At 51.9% G+C, this 20,862-nt stretch overlaps 1 protein-coding gene across 7 annotated transcripts in view; it reads left to right on the top strand.

The window, feature by feature from the left end:
* Positions 1–18,711, top strand: part of IL4R (interleukin 4 receptor) — a 41,585-nt gene extending 22,874 nt beyond the window's left edge. For all 7 annotated transcript variants that reach the window (XM_057529472.1, XM_057529471.1, XM_057529473.1 and 4 more), the window contains 5 exons: positions 4,246–4,402; positions 7,881–7,980; positions 9,810–9,888; positions 11,310–11,359; positions 12,801–18,711. In XM_057529472.1, the coding sequence (XP_057385455.1) occupies positions 4,246–4,402; positions 7,881–7,980; positions 9,810–9,888; positions 11,310–11,359; positions 12,801–14,364 (1,950 nt within the window). In that variant the 3' untranslated portion in view covers positions 14,365–18,711. The remainder of the gene's footprint in view (positions 1–4,245; positions 4,403–7,880; positions 7,981–9,809; positions 9,889–11,309; positions 11,360–12,800) is intronic.
* The last annotated feature ends 2,151 nt before the right edge of the window (positions 18,712–20,862 follow it).

Raw genomic sequence — 20,862 nt, 5'->3', positions numbered from 1 at the left:
GCCTCTATTTTAGGTGCAACTGGGGGTGGAGGCCATTTCCAGCCACTCATGTTTTCCCCTCAAATATTCCCATTGCAGGGATGACATCTGAATACCAGGGGCCCCAGAGTCCCACAGAGCTGGGTTCCAGTACCTGCCCTGCCACTTGCTGCATGATCTTGAGTTTTTTGCTCAACCTCCTCGTGCCTCAGTTTCCCCATCTGTAACATGGCGATAACAAGAGTACCCATCCCCTAGGGCTGTGGAGAGCAGGAAATGTACGACACAGACAGGCTCTCCTGTCAGAAACGTCATCCTCCTTTTCTCCTGAGTGCCACAGGCCTTGGAAATCCCATCTGACTCTCCCTCCCGCGCCCTGGCCTGTAACCGTTGAGGGTCTGCTGGGAGCCATGCCCTCGTGTCCCGGGACCCAGGCTGGCCTGGCTTCAGCTGACGGGGAGCAGGCCCCTGACATCTTGAGCTGTCACATCAGCTTCTGTCCCTGCTTCTTCTCTTCCTGGCCAAGCCGGGGGGGTGGCAGGTGTTGATTTACATCTCTCAGGTGTGGTTTTACTCCTTGGCACTGGGCCAGGATGTGGGGTAGGAGCAGGAATGGGGCAGCTGGGCTCTCAGAGCAATCGAGAAGAGGCGGTTGGCACAGACGCTGAGGAAAGACGCAGGTTCAGTTTTGTCAGTAAATCCCCTTCCCATTCCTGGGCCTGTGCAGGGATAGGCTGGAGGGGAGAGAAGGGTACGACCTATCGGGTCCAAAGGAATATCATTTATTTGCTTATCATGGCTGGATCCAGGTTCCAGAGATCTCCATCCTTTGGTCCTGCTTTATTCTGTGTTGGCTTCATTTTTAGGCAGGCTCTTCCCTCACGTAGCTGCCAATATGTCTACTAGCAGCTCCAGGTCTGCATCTTAAAACCGCAGTGGGAAAAGTTCTTCTCTCCAGATAGTCCCAGTAAAAGTCCTGGGGCCAGTGATCAGTTACCTGCCTGGGATCACATGCCACTCTCTGAACCTGTCGCGGGCTGTGGGCAGGAGACGGGGTGCTGGTGCAGTGTTCTCATTGTCCAGGGCCGAGTCACATGCCCACCTCTGGAGCAGGTCAGGTCAGCCTCACCCAAACCAGATGGGCTGAAAATGAGGGAGGGGTGGCTCCCCAAAGGAGGTTCTGGGGAAGAGGAAACAGAGATGGGGCTGGCTGAAACACAGCTGGGTTTAGGACCCGGCACCAGACTCCAGCCAGCGGACAGAATTGGTCGGTGTGCCTGGGCTACGGCTTAATGGTCACGTAGGTGCTCGGGGCTGCCTCAGGCCTCAGAATTCCAGGTCCAGCTTCTCTTGCTGGTGGGGCAGAATCTACTGAGACACGCTTCCCCCATCTCTCCCTTCCCAGGGACAGAACCGGGCCTGAAGAATTCCCCTCGTTAGTCACTGGCCAGAGAGAGTCACATGCTCCTCTCTAACCAGTCACAGGCTAGGGAATGAAATAGCCGTGATTGGTTTAGACCAATGAGAATTAACCCTGGAACTGGAGACAGAGGCTTACCTGCCCTGAGCTTTGGGTACCTGACCCCGATTGTGTAGATGCTGGGTGGGTGCCCAGCTGTGTTTGCTACAGTATTGCAGACACCACCTGTGGCTCAGACTGGTGGGATCAATTCTAAAAATATTAGAAACTCGCTGTGGAATTTGGGAGATGGAGATGCCCATTGTCCTGGGTGATTTCTGGACAAGGTTCTATAATGGAGGTAGAGTTTTGGCTTGGGCAGTGAAGGATGTATAGGAGTTCTCTAGCTAGGGAAGGGTAGGCCAGGCAGAGGGAACTAAATGAGCCAAGGCTTGGAGGCATGAAAATTCATGGTGTATCTGAGGATGATGGGGCTGTGGGAGTGTGTACAGTGAAAAGGCAGAAAATGAGGCCACAAGCTTACTGAGGGCCATGAATGCCATGTTCATGATAATGTCTCGGGTGCTTACTATGTGCCAGGCTCAATGTGTATTATCACCAATGACTGGGAAAGCCCTGCAGGTGGGAAGGTGTTTGTCTATCCATTTTAGTGACCAGGACACTGAGGTTTGGAGAGGTGGAATGACTCGCCCAGTGTCCCACAGCTGGAAATGGCCAAGCTGGGATTTGAAGCGAGGATTTGGACTGCGGGACCTGTGCTGTTCTCTTCTTCCGGATCTTTCTCTCAGAATGGTCTCCCGAACACCTGGCCTTTTTGTTAAAAAACACACCAACCACAAGTAGTTCCTCGGAAGCTCAATTTCTTTTTTGTTTCTTAGTAAACCATTTCCCAATTCCCTACTCCTCTCTAAGTTGTGTGATTCCTTCAGTGAACCAGATCCAGCTGCTTCTTCCTGTTTACTGCGATTTAGAAAGAAAGGAACACTGGCAGTAAGAGTGTCCTTCTCTCCCTGCCCTGGTCTCCTCCTGCCACTCCCACCCTGTCCCCAGCTTCCCTGGAAAGTTCCAGCTGCCCTCCAGTTTCTCCAGCAAGCTGTTAGGACTTTGCTTCCTTGTTGTGCAAAACCTCCCCTCGGCTCACTTTACACCAGACCGTTTCCCCCAAGTGCTTCCAACCTGCCAGCAGGAGCAGTTTGCCAGGAGCTAGGAAGGGGCTGCAGGGGATTGGTGGGGGGGCTGCGAAGGGATGGACCCCCCCCACAGGGGAAGAAGCCCAGGCAGAGGATTCAGGCCACTGTCTTGCTGTCAGAATCCATCCTGAACCCAAATTTTCCTTCATTTTTTATTTTTTTAAAGTCTTAAAAATAAAAGTAATATTTACATGAAGTAAAAAATTCAAATGCTACCAAAGGACTTAGAAAGGAAATATGTCTCTCTCCTAACCCCAACCTCCAGTACCTCTCCCAGAGGTTGACCACTGCTCCCGTCTCTTGCCAGGAGGGGAAGGCCAGGCTAGAGCAGGCAGAGGGTGTGGAGGCATGTGTGTCCTTCTAGAGACAGTTTATGCCTATACGAGCAAATGTGTGTGTGTTCCTTCATCACCATGAATTTTCTATTATTACATGATAATATTACTGCAAACAGAACTGCTTTAAACAGCACATATTTATTGCCCCAGAGTTTCTGGGGGTCTGGAGTCTGGGCACGGCTTAGCTGGGTCCTCTGCTTGGGGTCTCACAAGGCTGCACACACAAGGGTTGGCCAGGGGATTGCTTCCAACCTCCTGTGATGTTGGCAGCATCCAGTTTCTTGTGGGCTTTGAACTGAGAGCGCCGGGTTCTTGCTGACCTTTGTCGGGAGGCCGCCCTCAGTTCCTTCCCTTGTGGCCTTTTCAAAGCCAGCAAGGGGGAGAGAGTCTCCTAGCAAGTTGGAGTTACAGTCTTGCATAACGGAATCACATCCATGTAGTCCCTATATATCCATCACCTTCACCATATTCTGTTGGTTAGGAACAAGTCATAGGTCCCCCCGCCCCTTTAGGCAAGGAGAGGGGATTACACAAGGGCGTGATACAAGGTGAGGTCACGGGGCCATATGAGTCTGTCTGCCACCATCACTATGCCTTCTCCCTTTATGTTTTTAACATGAAAGGCAACAGACAACACATACTAATCTTCATGTTACCTTTTTCACTTAACAACGGATCTTGGACCTTCCTTCCCAATTGGGCCTAGGTTGGGCGGGACTGAGATGATGGGCCATTGTGTTTGGGCTTGACCGTGGAGCCTCTAGAGAGCCCTTGAAGGAGAGAGAGGGGCGCGGTGACCCTGTGTGTGCCTCAGGAAGATCACTCTCGTGCTCCCCGCATGCCTGGCCCTGTCCGAAGTGCTGACCTGTGTTAACCCACTTAATCCTCACAGCAACCCTGGGAAGTAGGCACTTTTATTATCGCCATGTTGCAGAAGAAGACATCAAGGTCCAGAGAGGTTATGTCACTTATCTAAGGTCACACAGCCGGAAAGTGGCAGTGGGAACTCTTACCTTCATTTTACAGATGAGGAAACTAAAACTCAGAAAGGTTCATCGACTTGCCCCAGTAACGTCAAAATGGCTAATTAGGGTGGGAGTGAGGGTTAGGATAAGGGCTGATTCCCTGACCCATCTTGCTTGATTCTGGTCACAGTTGTGGAAGTGACAAACAAGGGCCTGAAATTGGAGGAATAACCAAATACCCAGGCTGGTGGCTCTTAAACTTTGTGGGGTCAGCTAAGGACAGCAGCCCGGGTGGGAGCTGGTACTCCCCTCCCCCAGAGTTGGTGCGCTAATGGCTCCCTTTCCTCTACCAGTTCAGAATCTATAACGTGACCTACATGGGGCCCACCCTCCGCTTCGCAGCCAGCACCCTAAAGTCTGGAGCTTCCTACAGCGCACAGGTGAAGGCCTGGGCTCAGAGCTACAACAGCACCTGGAGTGAGTGGAGCCCCAGCGTCAAGTGGCTTAACTGTGAGTATCCTGCTGGGAGTCCTGAGCAGTCGGCCGCGCCGTGTGGCTTGCAGGATCTCAGTTCCCCGAACAGGGAACCAGGGATTGAACCTGGGCCACGGCAGTGAAAGCCCGGAATCCTAACCACTAGGCCACCAGGGAATTCCCAGCAGTTAGCGTCTCTGTTCCCCACTTTCATTCTGTGGCCAGAGACTTCCCCCAGCCAAACATCTGGTTTCCATATCATAGGATGCTCTAACTGCAGTGACAGAATTACCAACTGATGTGGCGTACTGGTCAGGGTAGGGTAGGTTACAGTAACAAACCCACAAGTTCTGCGGCTTAACACTGTAGAAATATATTTCTTGCTCACATAACAATTCAACACGAACTTTGCTGATTGGTGGGTGGTTTTCCTCCCTGCGGCTCTGTCATTCTCTAGGACAGAGATTCTCAGCCTTTCTGTATCATGGACCCCTTTGGCAGCCTGGTGAGGCCTGTGGACCTCATCTCAGAATAATATTTTTATTTTTATTTTTTTTAATTTTTAATTTTATTTTAGAGTATAGTTGATTCACAACGTTGTGTTAGTTTCAGGTGTCCAGCAGAGTGATTTAGTTATACATATTCATATATCTATTCTTTTTCAGATTCTTTTCCCATGTAGGTTATTACAGAGTATTGAGTAGAGTTCCCTGTGCTGTACAGTAGGTCCTTGTTGATTATCTATTTTATATATAGTAGTGTGCATATGCCAGTCCCAAACTCCCAATTCATCCCTCCTCCCCATCTTCCCCCCTTGGCAACCACGAGCCAGAATAATATTTTTTTTTATTATTATTTATTTATTTATTTAATTTTTGACTGTGTTGGGTCTTCGTTTCTGTGCGAGGGCTTTCTCTAGTTGCGGCAAGTGGGGGCCACTCTTCATCACGGTGCGCGGGCCTCTCACTATCGCGGCCTCTCTTGTTGCGGAGCACAGGCTCCAGACGCGCAGGCTCAGCAGTTGTGGCTCACGGGCCCAGTTGCTCCGTGGCATGTGGGATCTTCCCAGACCAGGGCTCGAACCCGTGTCCCCCGCATTGGCAGGCAGACTCCCAACCACTGCGCCACCAGGGAAGCCCTAGAATAATATTTTTAAACGTATAAAATAAAATACATAGGCCTTCAAGGGAAACCTAATTTTATTGAAATGCGATTATAAAAAGATTTTAGAATATATTTGTTATCTAGGAATATATGCTTCTTTAATAACACATTAAAAGCAGGATCTAATGGTAGTTCTCATAAATACTGTAATTTCACAGTAGATGAACATAAATGGTATTTCCTGCTACTGCAGCTGTCAGGTGATTTGAGAATAGCTGTGACTTCTGATGGGGGCTAAGTGACTGATGCTGCTATTACTGTGGTTTGCTCCCTCTATTCCTAATGGGGGGAAATGCCAGGTTTCAGAAGTTAGTGAAAATAAAGATATCATTTCTTTCCCATCCAAGTTCCCAGACCCCTAAATCCTAACAGCAGCCATGTTGGAGGTCAGTGGACCCCAAGTTAAGAATCCCTGCTCTATGGACCTGCCATCATCTGCATCCAGCCAGCCGAAAGGGAATGAGAGCGGGGAGACCACACCTGCTTCTTAAAAGCCTTATTAGCCCAGAAGTGACACACATCCCTTCCTCTCAAGCTCTATTGGTGGAGCTGGTCACATGGCCACACATAGCTGTAAGGGATTCTGGGAAATGTAGTCCCTCACCTGGTAGCTGCGTCCTCCAAACAACTCTTTGCGACTTTATCACACTTTTGCAAAAGAATATTGAATTATCTTACATAAAATGAAGTCTTTATTTTTTTTTGGCCGCACAGCATGTGGGATCTTAATTCCCCCACCAGGGATCGAACCCATGCCCCCTGCAGTGGAAGTGCAGAGTCCTAATCACTGGACCGCTGCCAGGGAATTCCCCTAAAATGAAGTCTTGCCAGTGGACCTTCCTGGTTCATACAGCTGCTCAGTTATGTCACCCCAGAGTCTTGTCTTCTTTCCCTCTGCCATCCCTAGCATGGTAGCATTTTATCCTTACCCTTGTCACCTCATGGCCCCAAGTTGTCTGCTGCACACACCCTCATGCCCAAGACCCAAAGGAAATGGAAGGCTGCCACAAGGAGTGCATCCCATGCATCTTTTATCATGAAACAAAAACCTTTCCAGTCCTGGTGGACTTTCCCTTGCCTTTCATTGTTCAGGACTGTCACGTGGCCTCTCCCAACAGCAAGGGAGGCTGGGAACTCAAATATCTGGAAAGGGGACTAGTTTTGACCCATGATTGGCTCAAACCTCAGGGTGGGCACATTGCAGCCTAGCAAAGAAGAAGGAGAGATAGCTGTTGCGTGGTGGAGGCTGCCTCGGGCATCATCCGTACAATGGGGAGAAGGAAGGGCTGTTGTGAACATTCAATGAGGAAAGGATTCTTCGAAATGCTGGGCACAGTGGTGATTGGCAGGTACCCCAACCCAACCCACCACACGCCCCTCTCAGCATCGCTCATCCTGTTCCATGGATACCTCTTGACCACCTGTCTCCCACTCCGGGCTGTGAGCTCTATGGGTAGTATCTTTTCTGTGTCTGTATCTCCATTGCCTGGCATGGTGCCAGGCACACAGTAAGTGCTTGGGAAAATTTTTTTTAATTGATTTGATTCTTCCTTTAACCTGGAGAAGGGAAGGGAAATAACTTGTATGGGACAGATACCATGTGCTGGACACTCATTATTTCCACAGATATTTCTTGAGCTCCTACTACGTGCTGGCCCAGTGGTGAACAAAATAGGCAAAAATCCCTGTTCTTGTGGAACTGACATTCTAGAGGGGGAGAGAGAAAATAAACAAGTAAACAAAAATATAAATGAGATCTAGATCCCGAGGACAATAATTCTGGGAAGGAAATAAAGCAGGGGAGAAGGATGGGAGGAGGCAATAGTAGAGAGGGTGTGAGGGAGAACTTTTGGGACCTGACAGTGAGCAAGGAGAGGGGGCCAGCTGTGTGAATGGACGTGTGGGCACTGCTTCAAGTGTATATTAAATCGTACAATCCTCACAACAACCCTATGAGTTAAGTAGTTATTAACCCCATTGCACAGAGAGGAAACCGAGGTACAGAGTGAGTGAGGGGCTTGTCCTGGGTCGCCAGCTAGTATATGACAGAGTCAGGCTTCGAACTGGGGCCGTCCAGCTCCAGAGTCTCTGCCCTTGACCTCACTGCTTCAAAAGAGAGAAAGCAGCAAGTTCAAGATCCTGAGGTGGCCCCGAGCTTTGGAGGAACAGAGGGCAGCAAGGAGGCCGATGTGGCGAGGGCTCAATGTGCAAGAGAGGGGAGTAGGAGGGGATGCAGCAGCCAGCAGAGTCTTGGAGGATGCTTTCACGAGGCCTCGGTCTCCCGCTCTGGGAAGTGGAGACCAGGCTGAACGCAGCGCGATGCAAGCTCACGGCTTCCCTCCACTTCCAGACTACGAGGCGACCTTGGAGCAGCGCCTCCCACTGGGCGTCAGCATCTCCTGCGTCGTCATCCTGGCTGTCTGCCTGTCCTGCTATGTCAGCATCATCAAGTGAGTCCTGAGCTGTGCAGGAGGCCGCCAGGCCAGCCCCCTGTGGTGTGGAGTGGGTGGGAATTTCCCCTCTCATCTGTCAGCTTGCAGCCCGTTCATGCAACTATAGATATTTACTGAGCACCTACTATGTGCGAGGCACTGAGACCGACAGGGACCCTGTGTCCTTGGGGAGGCACAAGATGCCAGGCCACCAAGTAACCATGGCTGTTTTCCATAGTGATCCTTGAGCTGAAGGAAATATGCCAGGGCAAGGGGGTGAAATGCTCCAGGGGCTGTTTTGGATGGGGAGGCCAGTGCAGGCCCCTCTGACGAGGTGATGTTTGAGCTGAGACCTGACTAGGGGAAAGGAGCTGGCCAGGGCAGGAGCTGGGGGCAGGGCCTTCCTTTGGCAGAAGCGAGATGGATCACGCCCAGGGTATGGCCCAGACACTTGAAGGCACGTGGCAATAGACAGAAGAATTCTAGATGATTGCCCTGCAGAGTCAGGAGACCTGGGTTCAGATCCTGGCCTTGGTGCTTGGTAGCTGTGTGACCAAGTTTCTGAACCTCTGTTCAGCCTTGGGTCCCTATTTCATCAGTCCCAAGAGTCCTAAGGGACTCCCCGATCACTCGGTGTAGGGGGGCAGAAGGAGCCTTGTTTCCAGTGAGCTTGAGCCCTTGGAATCATGGAGTCTCAGAGCCTCAGTCCTCCCACCTCTGAAATGGGACGAGCGAGCCCGAGCTGACCACTTAACGATGGCTATGGTTGAGGATTGATGTGAGCAAGTGTCTGCACTCTGCCGGGCACACAGTAGGTGTGCAGGGAATGCAAAGTCCCCTCTCCACGTCTGTTGCTGATGCCTCTGAGCCCCCCTGGGCTGGTCTTTCCCCTTCTCTGAGCCTCAGTTTCCCCATCGTCTGTCTTCCCCACCCCTACTCACTGTGTTCCAGTGCTCCAACCTCCTTGCTGTTCTTTGAACGCCCCAAGCAAGATCTTCCCTTGGAGCCTTTGCACTCGCTGTGCTCTCTGCCTGGAAAGCCCTTTTTCCAGGCATCACCGAGACCGACTCCTCCTCCACCTACAGTTGCCTCTCAGAAGTCACCTCCTCAGGGAGGCCTTCCTGGATCACACTATTCCTCTCTAGTCCCTTATCTTCTTTATTTTTATTCCTGGCGCTTATCGCCAGGAATGAATGATGTCACATAATCATTTCTGCAGGGTTTTTGCCTGTCTTGTTCACTGTGTGTCCCCGAGGCCTGGCACAGTGAGTGGTACATAGTAGGTACTCAATAAATGTGTGTTAACTGACTGAATGGAGTGGGTGGAGGCTAATCCAGGGGGTGTCTGAGGACCTTCCCTCCCAGCACTGACGCTCCGTGGCTCCAGGCTGACCCAGGAAGGGAGAAGGAACCCCTCAGCCTCTCAGGCCATCCCAGGCCTCTCCCCAGCACCTTATCCTCAGCTGCTCCAGAGTAAAGGTCGTTGAAGGGGAAACCCAGCATTCTCTCTCTGCAGCTTGAGTGTCTCCTGATTCCCTGGAACTTGTTCCCTCTGGGGCAGAGGCGGCCGCATTAGGAACTCCACTCTGGGTAGCAGGATGCTGGAGCCCAAACCCTGCTGTTCTGCCCACCGGCTGTCACTTCACCTCCCTGGGCCTCAGTCTCCTCATCGGTAGAGTGGGGTTAGCAGTAGAACCTGTTTCACGGAGTGAGGGTGAGACAGCCAGAAAACCTATCGACATGATCTCTGACCCCTGATAAGTCTTGGTGACTATGATAATTTTTATGGGAGGAACGTCAACCTGTTAGTGATACAGGGACCAACATCTTGTCCTTTTCTTTTTCAGGATTAAGAAAGAATGGTGGGACCAAATTCCCAACCCAGCCCACAGCCCCCTCGTGGCTGTTATCATCCAGGACTCTCAGGTAGGAGAGGGGGCTGGGAAGGATGCTGTGCGCTGTGTGTATCGGGAAATACAACTCAAGGCGTCTGGGATGTTCAGGATATTGCTTGGCTTTTGGGATTGCACATGGGAAGTCAGGAAGGTTTCAGGGTAGGTTGAGTCAGCAGCTAGAGGCTTTCACTCCCTTCCCTTTGGCTTCCATGACTGTTCTTTCAGCCTGAGTGGGGGACAGGGGTTCCTCTGGGGTTGGTTTTTTTTTCCCTCCCTTGGGAGGAGAGGATCCCTGAGGTCATTGGCATGTCATCTCTTGGCAAGGTACCTGTACCAGAGCAGGAGGCCAAAAGGAGAGGGAGAAGGGGACAGGCTTTCTGTATATTCCTCTTAGGAGCGGGAAACTGCCCCCCCAAAGCACTAGCAAATCTCTCCATTCTCATTGGCTTGAATTACATCACAGCCTCTTTCCTAAATCACTCGCTTGTAAGGAGTGGGAATACTTGAGACCAACCAGGTGGCCACCCCTGAGCTACGGGTGGGGTCAGCTTCCCCAGTGCGATGGCCAGGTGGGGTTTGCCTTAGTGCCATCAGGGTTCTCTAGGACAGGGGGAGGGGGGATACAGGTCCCGTCTAGAACAGAAGGTCTGAGTGTCCTCAATTCTCCAGGGACCCTGTAGCAGGCTCTGGAGTCCAGTGGTACTGGCTTTGAATGCTGGCTCTGCCACTTACCTGCAGGTTAGACTTAACAAGTTGCTTAACTTCTCTGAGCCTCAGTTTCCTTGTGTGGGTTATAGCAGTGGTTATAACAGGGCTGGTGTTGGAATTCACTGAGACAATCCACATGAAGCGTATATTACAGCATCCTGCACATAGTGTCGTTTATGTATCAGTTAGATTTTGCTGTGTAACAAATCATCCCAAAATTTAGAAAGTTAAAACAATAGACACTTATGTAGCTCTTGCTTCTGCAAGTCTGTAGTTGGGCTCTGCTCAGCAGTGGGGTTGGAAGGATCCTGGGTTTGGCTGGGCCTGTACCAGTGGCCTCACTTGCAGGTCTGGCAGGTGGCTGACACATCTGGGGCCATGGAGGTTACTAAGCCATGTATGTGTCTGTCATCCTTCAGCAGGCTGACCCAGTTGGCGCAGTATCACTTTTACCACATTCTATTGGTCAAAGCAAGTCACACAGCCATGCCAGATTCAGGGATGGGAGGAGCTTCAGAGACTGTGGCCATTTTTGCCATCAGCCACAGCAACTTAATAGTGCAGCCTCCTTAATTCTCAGAAAACTGAGGCTCAGAGAGGGGAAGTGACCTGATCAGACCTCAGACCTGTGTGATGTCAAGACTCAAAGTCTTCTCACGGCAAACACGTGCTGAGCATTGCTGGACGCTAGGCTGGGCCGGCAGGCCTCTCCGCTCTGTGTCACTGGCTGTCTCTATGTTTTAGGTGTCACTGTGGGGGAAGCGGTCCCAAGGCCAGGAACCAGCCAAGTGCCCGTATGTATATGAACTTGGGTCATAGCCTATGTGGATTTGGAAGGGGATGGAATTGGGGTGGTGGGCCCCATCTTGAGAGTCTGCCTTATCTTCCTTGGTGTTCAGCACTTGTCCTGTGACACTGGACTTCAAGGGATGGCAGGGGGAGGGGGTGGTCTGGGTAGGTCAGCTGCTGGCTGAGCCCTCTGAGTTTCACTGGGGGTCAGGTACATACTGAACCCCCTTGGGATGCCCAGTCTGTCCTGAGCAAGCCTGATGGGGGTAACAAGCAGGGTAGCTGTACCACTTGTTAAAATGTTGACATAGTGGCATACTGGTGGGCAGATACCACTATCCTGGACCCTTGAATATGCCACCATCTTCCTGGCCTCCTTAGCCCCTCTCTCAGGGCCCCCTGAACCTACCCGCAATCCAGTAACGGAAGGGTTTATACCTAGCACAGCAGGGGACTCCAGGATGCTGCCCCAGCCCTAGGACTCCCCAGCCATTCTAATTGGCCCTTACTTATGCTATGGTGTTCTGCTGTATAACAAAGTGAATCAGCTATATGTATACATATATATCCCCGTATCCGCTCCCTCTTGCGCCTCCCTCCCACCCTCCCTATCCTACCCCTGATAGGTATTTTAAATACCATCATCCCTGACAAAGACTTCTCCTTATTCAATAGATTGAGTTTGTATTATATGCCAGGCTCCAGAAATCCCAAAGTAAGGCACAGGCCCTGCCTTCAAGGAGTTCCCAATCTAGTAGTGAGGGTAGACTGGTAGATTATTGATTATAAAGTCTGGAAGTGTGTTTGCAACAGATAGACATTGATACCCACCAGGGTTCTCGGCCTTCCCTAGTCAAGAGAAATTGACTAGACGCCAGACAAGAAATTCAGGCAAGGCTTTACTGGGGCCCCTGCTGCAATGGGGCGGGGCGGCGTGGGTGAGGGGCTGGGGGGTGTTGGAGAACACGTAGCAGGTTCTCTTGCCCGCTCCCCGAGGGGGATGAGCAGGTTCCTTATGTGGAGTGAGGGTATGGGTATGTCCAGGGATTGGGCCGGAGGGGTGGCTTAGGTGGTCTGCCCACCCCTCTGGTGGTGTTGAGTGCAGGGAGCATGCGCAGTACCCTGGTTTTGCTCCTTACACCCTGTTTTTGCTCCTGGCTCTTCAGAAGTGGCAGTTGCATTTTTTGGTCTTTCTGTATCTTTTGTACATAATTTGCCCCAACTGCGCTTGCAGGCAGTTATTTTTAGTCCCATATAGTTTCTTTGTATTTTGTTGCTGGAGGTGAGGTTTGTCCAGGTGCAAGCATTGCAGCACTACAGCGAAGGGTCCTGGGTCCCAGCCTGTCTCAACATCAGTCCAGGGTGATTTTGAGCTGGGCTTTGAAGGATGAATAGGAGTTTTTTCAAGTGGAGAAACTGAACCCTGATCAAACTTTGCTTTTGTAGACACTGGAAGACTTGTCTTGCCAAGCTTCTGCCCTGTTTACTGGAGCATGGCATGGAAAGGGATGAAGATTCCTCCAAGCCTGCTAGAAATGAGCCTTTCCAGTGTCCTGGAAAAGTAGCATGGCACCCCATGGAGGTCAACAAGACAATCCTCTGGCCAGAGAGCATCAGCTTGGTTCGGTGCGTGGAGCTGTTTGAGGCCCAAGTGGAGAATGAAGAAGAGGAAGTGGAGGAAGATAAAGGGAGCTTCTGCCCATCACCTGACAGCAGCGGGGGCAGCTTCCAGGAGGGCAGGGAGGGCATCGCAGCCCGGCTGACAGAGAGCCTGTTCCTAGACCTACTCGGGGGTGAGGATGGGGGCTTTAGCCCACAGGGCTTGGAGGAGTCCTGCCTTCTTCCACCTTTAGAAAATCCAAGTGCTCAGAGGCCCTGGGCCACGTTCCCAAGTGTGGGGCCCCAGGAGGCATCGTCTGAGGACAAGGAGCCTTTGAACCCAGAGTCAAGTCCTCCGACCCAGAGCCCAGCCAGGCTGGCTTTCCCAGAGATGCCCGGCGTCATCACAGACTACCCCACTTGCCGCAGCTTCAGCACCTTCCTGAGCCAGTCCTCAGGCCCTGGAGAGCTTGACTCAGACCCACAGCTGGCCGAACACCTGGGGGAAGTGGACCCCGGCATCCCCGCCGCCCCCCAGCAATCTGCACTGCCCGCCGCACTCCAGCCTGAGCCAGAAACGTGGGAGCAGATCCTGCGCCAGAGCGTCCTCCAGTGCAGGGCGGCCCCGGGCCCCGCCTCGGCCCCCAGCAGTGGCTACCGGGAGTTTGTGCAGGCGGTGAAGCAGGGCGGTGCCCAGGACAGCGGGCTGGAGGGCTTTGGCCCTTGTGGAGAGGCTGGCTACAAGGCCTTCTCCAGCTTGCTCGCTGGCAGCGCTAGCTGCCCGGGGACATCTGGGGTTGAGCCCAGCAGTGGGGAGGGGGGCTACAAGCCCTTCCAGAGCCTCGCTCCTGGCTGCCCCGGAGCCCCTGCCCCAGTCCCCGTCCCCCTGTTCACCTTTGGACTGGATGTGGAGCCCCCTTACAGCCCTCACGACTCACTCCTGCCAGGCAGCACCCCAGGGTGCCCTGGTTTGGAGCCAGTGGTCAAGGGAGAAGACAGCCAGAAGCCCCCGCTGTCCCCGGAGCCGGCCACAGACCCCCTCGGGGATGACCTGGGCAATGGCATTGTCTACTCAGCCCTCACCTGCCACCTGTGTGGCCACCTGAAGCAATGCCACGGCCAGGAGGAACGTGGCAAGGCCCACGTCGAGGCCAGCCCCTGCTGTGACTGCTGCCGTGGGGACGGGTCCTCACCCCCGGTGAGCCCCCTGAGAGCCCTGGACGCCCAGCTTGGTGGGGCTCCACTGGAGGCCAGCCTCTCCCCGGCCTCCCTAGCACCCTTGGGTGTCTCAGAGGAGGGTAAGCCCGCCCTGTTCTTCCAAACTGCCCCCAACAATGCTCAGAGCTCAAGCCAGACCTCCACGGTGGTGGCCATGCTCTCCCCAGGGCCCACGTGCACGGACACTTCCTAGGTGCGTGCCTGCTTCTTGCTGAAGTCTGCAGGTGAGGACTGGGCCTTACCCATGACTGCGAAGTGCCTCCCTCCAGAAGGCAGCCAGGCTGGCAGTGTTCCGAAAGACTCAGAGAACCCTGGTGTGAAGTTGTGAAGTTGTCCAACACTGGGGTTACGGAGGCCGGACGCCCCCGGCTCCCAACGTTGGCCCGGGCTTGCCACGTCCCATGGGAGTGGAGGGTGCCAGGCAGCTGTACCCACAGCAGGCACCCGCAGGGGTCAGGAGGTTCCCGGGCACCTTGGCTTGTGAATGAGCTCTTGGTCATTTCATGGGTCCACAGCTGCCCCAGTGGACTATCCCTGTCACGCTCAAGGCGTGTTTTGTCCACCGAGCTGCTCTGTTACCCATGTCTTGCCCAAGCCGGGGGTCAGCTGCCACCATCTCACTGGATTGGAGGCTGAGCCTAGAAGCTAACCAAGCCAATGGGAGAATGACTTGGGAGGCCTTGGGAAACTGAGGTCCAGAAAGGGTGGTCGTTTGCCCAGAGACGCCTGTTCATTTAACAGAGGTTGACACTGGCAGCAGAGTCTGAGCTGCGGAGGGGCGCTTAGTCAAGTGGGGTTAACGAGGACACGAAAAATTGTGATTACCGAGCAGTGACAGCTTGCTGCCAGCTTCCCACACAGCTGTAAGGGTGGGGGTTCCTGTTAAGCACTGGATCCCCAGAACAAGCATGCCTGGTGACCTTGGGGCCGGTGTGTACCCCCATGCATGCCGTTGCCGGCATCGGTGGTTCAGAGGGAGTGGCTCAGGTCTCCTGATCCAGCGAGCTGGGCGTCCGAGATGCCGACACCAGGCATATCGCCTGCACCTCTGCCCGACCTCAGGTTGAGTAATGCTTCTTTGTGTGTATCTCAAAAATTGTTTCATCACCTGGTGTTTGTGTTTGCTGAGGAGGGTAGAATGGGAGGGGATGGAGTTTTGTATAAATAAAGGTTCTTTACCTCCTTCCCCACCCTCCTCTACCCCATTTATTAAACAAACATACTGCCAGGCACTGTTTCGAGTGCTTTATCTCTATTAACTCATAGAATCCTCCCATCCAGAGGTACTGAGACCAACCCAAGAGGTTAAGTAACTTCCTGTCTGCTTGGGTTTCCCTGAGACCAGGATTCAATTGCAGTTTGTTGAGATAGGTGGCGATCCCAGGAAGCCCTGCTTGGAGAGTGGGGAAAGGAGGCAGGGAAGGGCAGGAGGCAATAAAAGGTGTTATCACACAGAGTGCCAGCACGGGCAACAGATGCTTCACCCCGCCGGGGGGCTTGGGCAGGCCAGGCACCGCGCATGCCTAGAGGTGGGGAGCGGGCTGTTTGTCCACCAACTCCCATCTGTCGTTGGTGGAGGGCTGCTGCCAGGGGCAACTCCCCAGCACTTCCAGCTGCTCCAGGAAAAATTCCTCAGATCGAGAGTTGCGGGGGTGGCGTGGGGGGGGAGCCGTGTTTGAGCAGCTTTGGGCACGTGAAGATGTGGACAGGGCTGTGATGGCAGCTGCTACTTTGCCAAGGTCACACAGCTAGTGGCAGACCCGTAGCTGAGCCATTGCTCAGGCTCTCTGTAGGTGATCCGTGCTTGACATCTGGGCGGTGGGTGTATGGAGTGGGCCTCAGACAGGCAGGCAGGGGATCTTAAGCTCCTTTGTCTGCAATCACTGTGTCTGAGTAGCCGCCCTGACTGCCACGCTTGCAGAATGAAGGGCTCGGCTGTTTGAGGTTCCTTCCTGCTCTGGCATTCTATGTAATACATTACAGAGGTGATGGGGAGCTCACTACTTCACATGCAGCCTGATGTTTGTGAGAACTGCCTCCTTTGTGCTGAGCCCAAGTCTATCCCTTTAGCTGCCTGAGTCACCACCCCACACCCACGGTTTGCAGATCAGGGAAACTGCTCTAGAGAGGAAAAGGGACTTGCCCAACGTCACACAGTGGCAGAACCTGAACTGTGGCAGAACCTGAACTAGCCCTCTGGACCTTTTGTCTTCAAGAGCTCTTTGTAATAAAATATAATACTTTAAAATAAAAATAACTAGTTAGGACCAAGCAATTTGTTTGGTGTCATACACTGTGTCACAGCTCTAGCGAGCAGGTTATTATCCCAGTTTTACAGATAAGGGAGCAGGCCCAGAGAGGTTGAGGTTTAGCTTAGGGCCACACAACTGGGAAGTCCGGGAGCCAGGATTTGAATCCAGGTCTGATTGCAGAGTTCCCAGCCACCACGGTGTGCTATCTCATGTACAGCAGGGCACCGACTCGATTGTCAGCTCTGATTAGCCTGCGGGTCATCTCAGAAAATCAGATTTTAAAACTAAGCAGCCAGGGAATTCCCTGGTGTCCAGTGGATAGGACTCGGTGCTTTCACTTACGTGGCCCAGGTTCAATACCTGGTCGGGGAACTAAGATCCCTCAAGCCTCGTGGGGTGGCCAAAAATAAAATAAAAACTAAAAAAACTAAGCAGCCAACAGAGAAAATATACTTGCGTGAGTGCTGGAGAGCTGGTTGGATTCCAAGTCCAACAGAATTGAGACTGACTTATTCTATCCCCAGGATCTTAGGAGGAAGACACCCAACTTGTCAGCTGAGGCTCATATTACAGAATCCGCTGGGCTTTGGGAAACTAGAATGGAGAACTAGGCAGAGACACCTCCCATCTCTTATCCGGATTTCAACCCACCCTCCCAGGTTCAGGGAAGCTGGAGAGAGGTCACCGTTCTGGCTTCCTCAACCTCCTTCTGCATCTTAACACAGGGAAGGAGGAAGCAGAGAGAGCGGGAAAGCCACACATCCCACCGATGTTTACTGAGAACCTACTATGGGCCAACCACTGTGCTAGATGTGAGGAAACTGTGAGCGACACAAAGTCCCTTCCCTCTTGGATCTTACAGTTCAGTGGGGGAGACAGAAATGTTAAAGACAAAAGGAAAAAATAGGAGTCTGAGATGGGGGGGTTAGCGGAGAGGTCTTTAAGGAGGTGACATTTGAGCTGAGCCTTCAGTGACTAGAAGAACCAGGATGGACTGGAGGAAGAGCATTCCAGGCAGAGGACAGAGCAAGTGCAAAGGCCCTGAGGCACGAGAAGTTTGGCGAGTTCCCAGTAAGAAAAATAAGCTACAGTGCAGTGAGCCAGGGACAGTGGTGAGAGATAAGGTCAGGCAGGATGGGGGACTGGAGTGAGGAATTTATATTTTGGCTTAAATGCACATTAGCCCCACCCACTGAGAAACATGGTCCAGTAGACACCCATCTCTCTTCAATCTCTCCAGTCCCAAACGTAATCCATCCATAAGCAGGAGCCCAGGAGAGGAAGTGGAGGCACTGGAGCTGCTCCTCCAATAGGACTCCCTCTCACCTCGCAGAAGTGGAGGACTAAGGTTCCTTCTGATAACAGTGACGGAGTGCTTAACATCCTCCTAGCTGCTCTTCTCACTCAGGAGTGAAGTGAATCCCACCAGAAATGTGTTGATTAGCACAGGGGAGTGGCTGGCCGCCAGGGTCTTCCTTGGGAATTTCTTTGATAAAAGACTTTTAAAAATCCCCTTAAAATCTGATCTTGACCTCCCAGGCACTAGTCTCCGAATTAGGCAGGGAACCCAAGGGTCTTCGGGGTGTGAAGTCCCAGCCCCCATCTCTGCTCTCTCGGTCTCCTTTGTCCTGCCTGTGCCTTCATTTTTTTCGTTTGTAAAATAAGAAGGATAATAAAATCTGCATTGGAGGTTGTCCTGAAGATGGTCTACATTATCATCATCTTCATCATCTTCTGGGTTTACTCCAACCTGGCGGGGGCACAGGTAACAAGAGTGAAAAGGTACAACCAGCTTAGAAATCTAGAATTCTCAGCCTCAGCCACTGCTCTGGGCTTCCTCCCGTGGACCAAAAACAAACAAAATGTTGCCTGCTGTTTCAGTCAACAAAGAATGGTGTCTGCCATTCTGGTAAACAAAAATATTGCTCACCATCAAGCCTTCAGCCACTGCAGCTTCCCCAGGACAGGGAGCCCCGAAGGGAATTTGGGAGAAAAACAGGATACCAGCCCTAGACAGTTAAGATGCATATCAAAGGAGTAATTTCAATAAGCCCAGACTCTCGCACCTTCCCAAACACAGAAAAGCACTAAAATCATTAACTTGAGATGTCTGCTTTTTCTTGTGATTAGCAATAATCTTTCCATGTTCTACTACATGTTTTGTTTTGTTTCAGCAAAAACTCTTATATATCCAGGCTGCTCTCTTACCTCTTTGGAACAGTTCCTCAGAGCTATCTGAGAGGCTGTATCCTGGGCTATATAGTTCTCAGTAATGTCCCTGAATAAAACATAATTCTCAACTTGTACGGTGTGCGGTTTTTTTGTTTTTTTTGTTTTCTTTCAGTAGACACTCCAAATCTCCCTGGTAAGCCCCTGATGACTCCCACTGCCATTGGTTGATCCTGACATGGGAGATCCCCAGCTCATGCCCCCCTCAGTCCCCCATGCTCTCTGGCTTCTGCCTACTCCTTCGAAGTCAGGGCTTCGCCAGACTAAGCCTAGCGAGTCACTCCTTCATTCAAATATAATTACTCCCTGACAGCAATTGTTAAAAAATAAATAAATTTCTCAAATTATGAAAGTGGATCAAAGTTTTATTTTAGATTTTTAGGGAGGGAATCAGAAAAAGAGAGAACATTGGTTCAAGGAACAATCTTAGTGTTACCAAACGCAAGTTCATGTGCCGGACACACAGTGAGACCAACAAACCAAAATGTAGGAGTTTGGAGCAGAGAAAGGTTTATTGCAGGGCCATGCAAGGTGAGCGGATGGCTTGTACTCAACCCCGAACTCCCCAGAGGGTTTCAGCAAAGCATTTTTAAAGGCCAGGTGAGGGGGTGGGGGGGTCACAGGGTGTGTGATCAGCTCGTGCACAGTTTTCTGATTGGTTGATGGTGAGGTATCAATTCTTAGGCGCCAGTAGGTCTGGGGCTCATCAGTATCAAGCAGTTAATTTCTTCCATTTAGTGGTGGTTTTAGCATCTGTAAAAACAACTGAGGAAATGTGCATCAGATGCTATTATCTAGATATCAATACTTCAGAGAGGAGCTACAGCAGGGGATATGGGGGAGGGGTCTGTCCCCAGAAGGCCCCAGAAGGACCTGCTCTGTTACATTAGGAAGGGATTTACAGCAAGGCAAATGAGTGTCCAGAATAACGCTATCCAACAGAAATTTTTGCTGTGATGGAAAGCTTTCACGTTGTCCAATACAGTGGCACTAGCCATGTGTGGCTATTACACACTTGAAATATGGTTAGTGTGACTGAGGAACTGATTTTTTAATTTTATTGAATTAACATTTAAATTTAAACAGCCCCCCCCCCCAAATTTAAATAGCCCCAAGTGGCTAGTGATTACATTATTGGACAGGAGGACAGGGCTAGATCATTATAGTCCAAGGTACAACTTTAGCAGTTGCCTCAGCGTGGAGGAGCGAGGATAGGGTCCGAAGAGATGAAAGGAGAGAGGAGGGACAGATTGCATCAAACGTTTGCCCCAGAGCTACTGAGGGGCGGGGTCTAATGGATCGGGTGGGACCAGCGGGGGACCGCCCCACCAAGTAGGAAGTAGGCGGCAGGTGTGGGCGGAGCGAGATGCTGGCCGCGTGAGTTTCCCAGCGCCCCTCGCCGGTCTGGACCAGAGGTATGGAGAGCAGGAGGGGTGCCCCAGGGTAGCAGCACCAAAGGGGGCTGGGCGCGGCCGGAGACTGGAAGGTCTCAGCAGAACCCAGGAGACCTCCAGAGGCATTGAATTCGGGGTCCCCCCGCCCCAGCCCCGCACACCCACCGCCTCGATTTTACAAAGATTTTTCCAGGAGGTGGGGGTGGCAGGATGGGGGGGTCGTTTCCGCTTTAGTTTTTTTTTTTTTTTAAACAAAACCCCTACTTAACGCTTTTTTCTGATTACTAAATCGGCACGTGCCAGCCTTCTCCGATTCAGGGAAAACCTAAACGTATAAATAGGAAAGTGAAAACCACCGGAAATCCTGTCCCCCGCCCCAGCACCTGGCATCTCGTGGGCGGTCCCAAAATGTATATGTTTTTGAAGGTGTATCTCCGTTAACATCCTGTTGAATAACCTTTCTGACATTATTTTCCCACGAAAGTTATTGATTAAAAAAACAACAACACTAACAGCAAGAAGTTTCTGAGCCCCCGCTGCAAGGGAGGCATGACCTCACTGGATCCTCACAGCAGCCAGAGACCTCTGTGCGAGACTTTTCCATGATGTACCCTGACTCCTAACCACTCTTGTCTGCCATTTGCCTACATTCTTGTACTGCTTTTACAGGTGAGAACACTGAGACTCCGAGAAGCAAGGGCTCTGCACTCATCCTGCCTCGGTTTGAACCTGCCTTTGCTAATTCGGAGCCGTGTGACTGTGGGCAAAGCGTTGACCACTCTGGGTCTCAGTTTCCTCCCCATCAAAGATGGATAA

Source organism: Balaenoptera acutorostrata, chromosome 15, assembly GCF_949987535.1.
Source record: "Balaenoptera acutorostrata chromosome 15, mBalAcu1.1, whole genome shotgun sequence".
NCBI classification, from domain to species: domain Eukaryota; kingdom Metazoa; phylum Chordata; class Mammalia; order Artiodactyla; family Balaenopteridae; genus Balaenoptera; species Balaenoptera acutorostrata.
The sequence above is the reverse complement of the archived record's forward strand: the minus strand, read 5'-3'. Positions and strand labels throughout refer to the sequence as shown.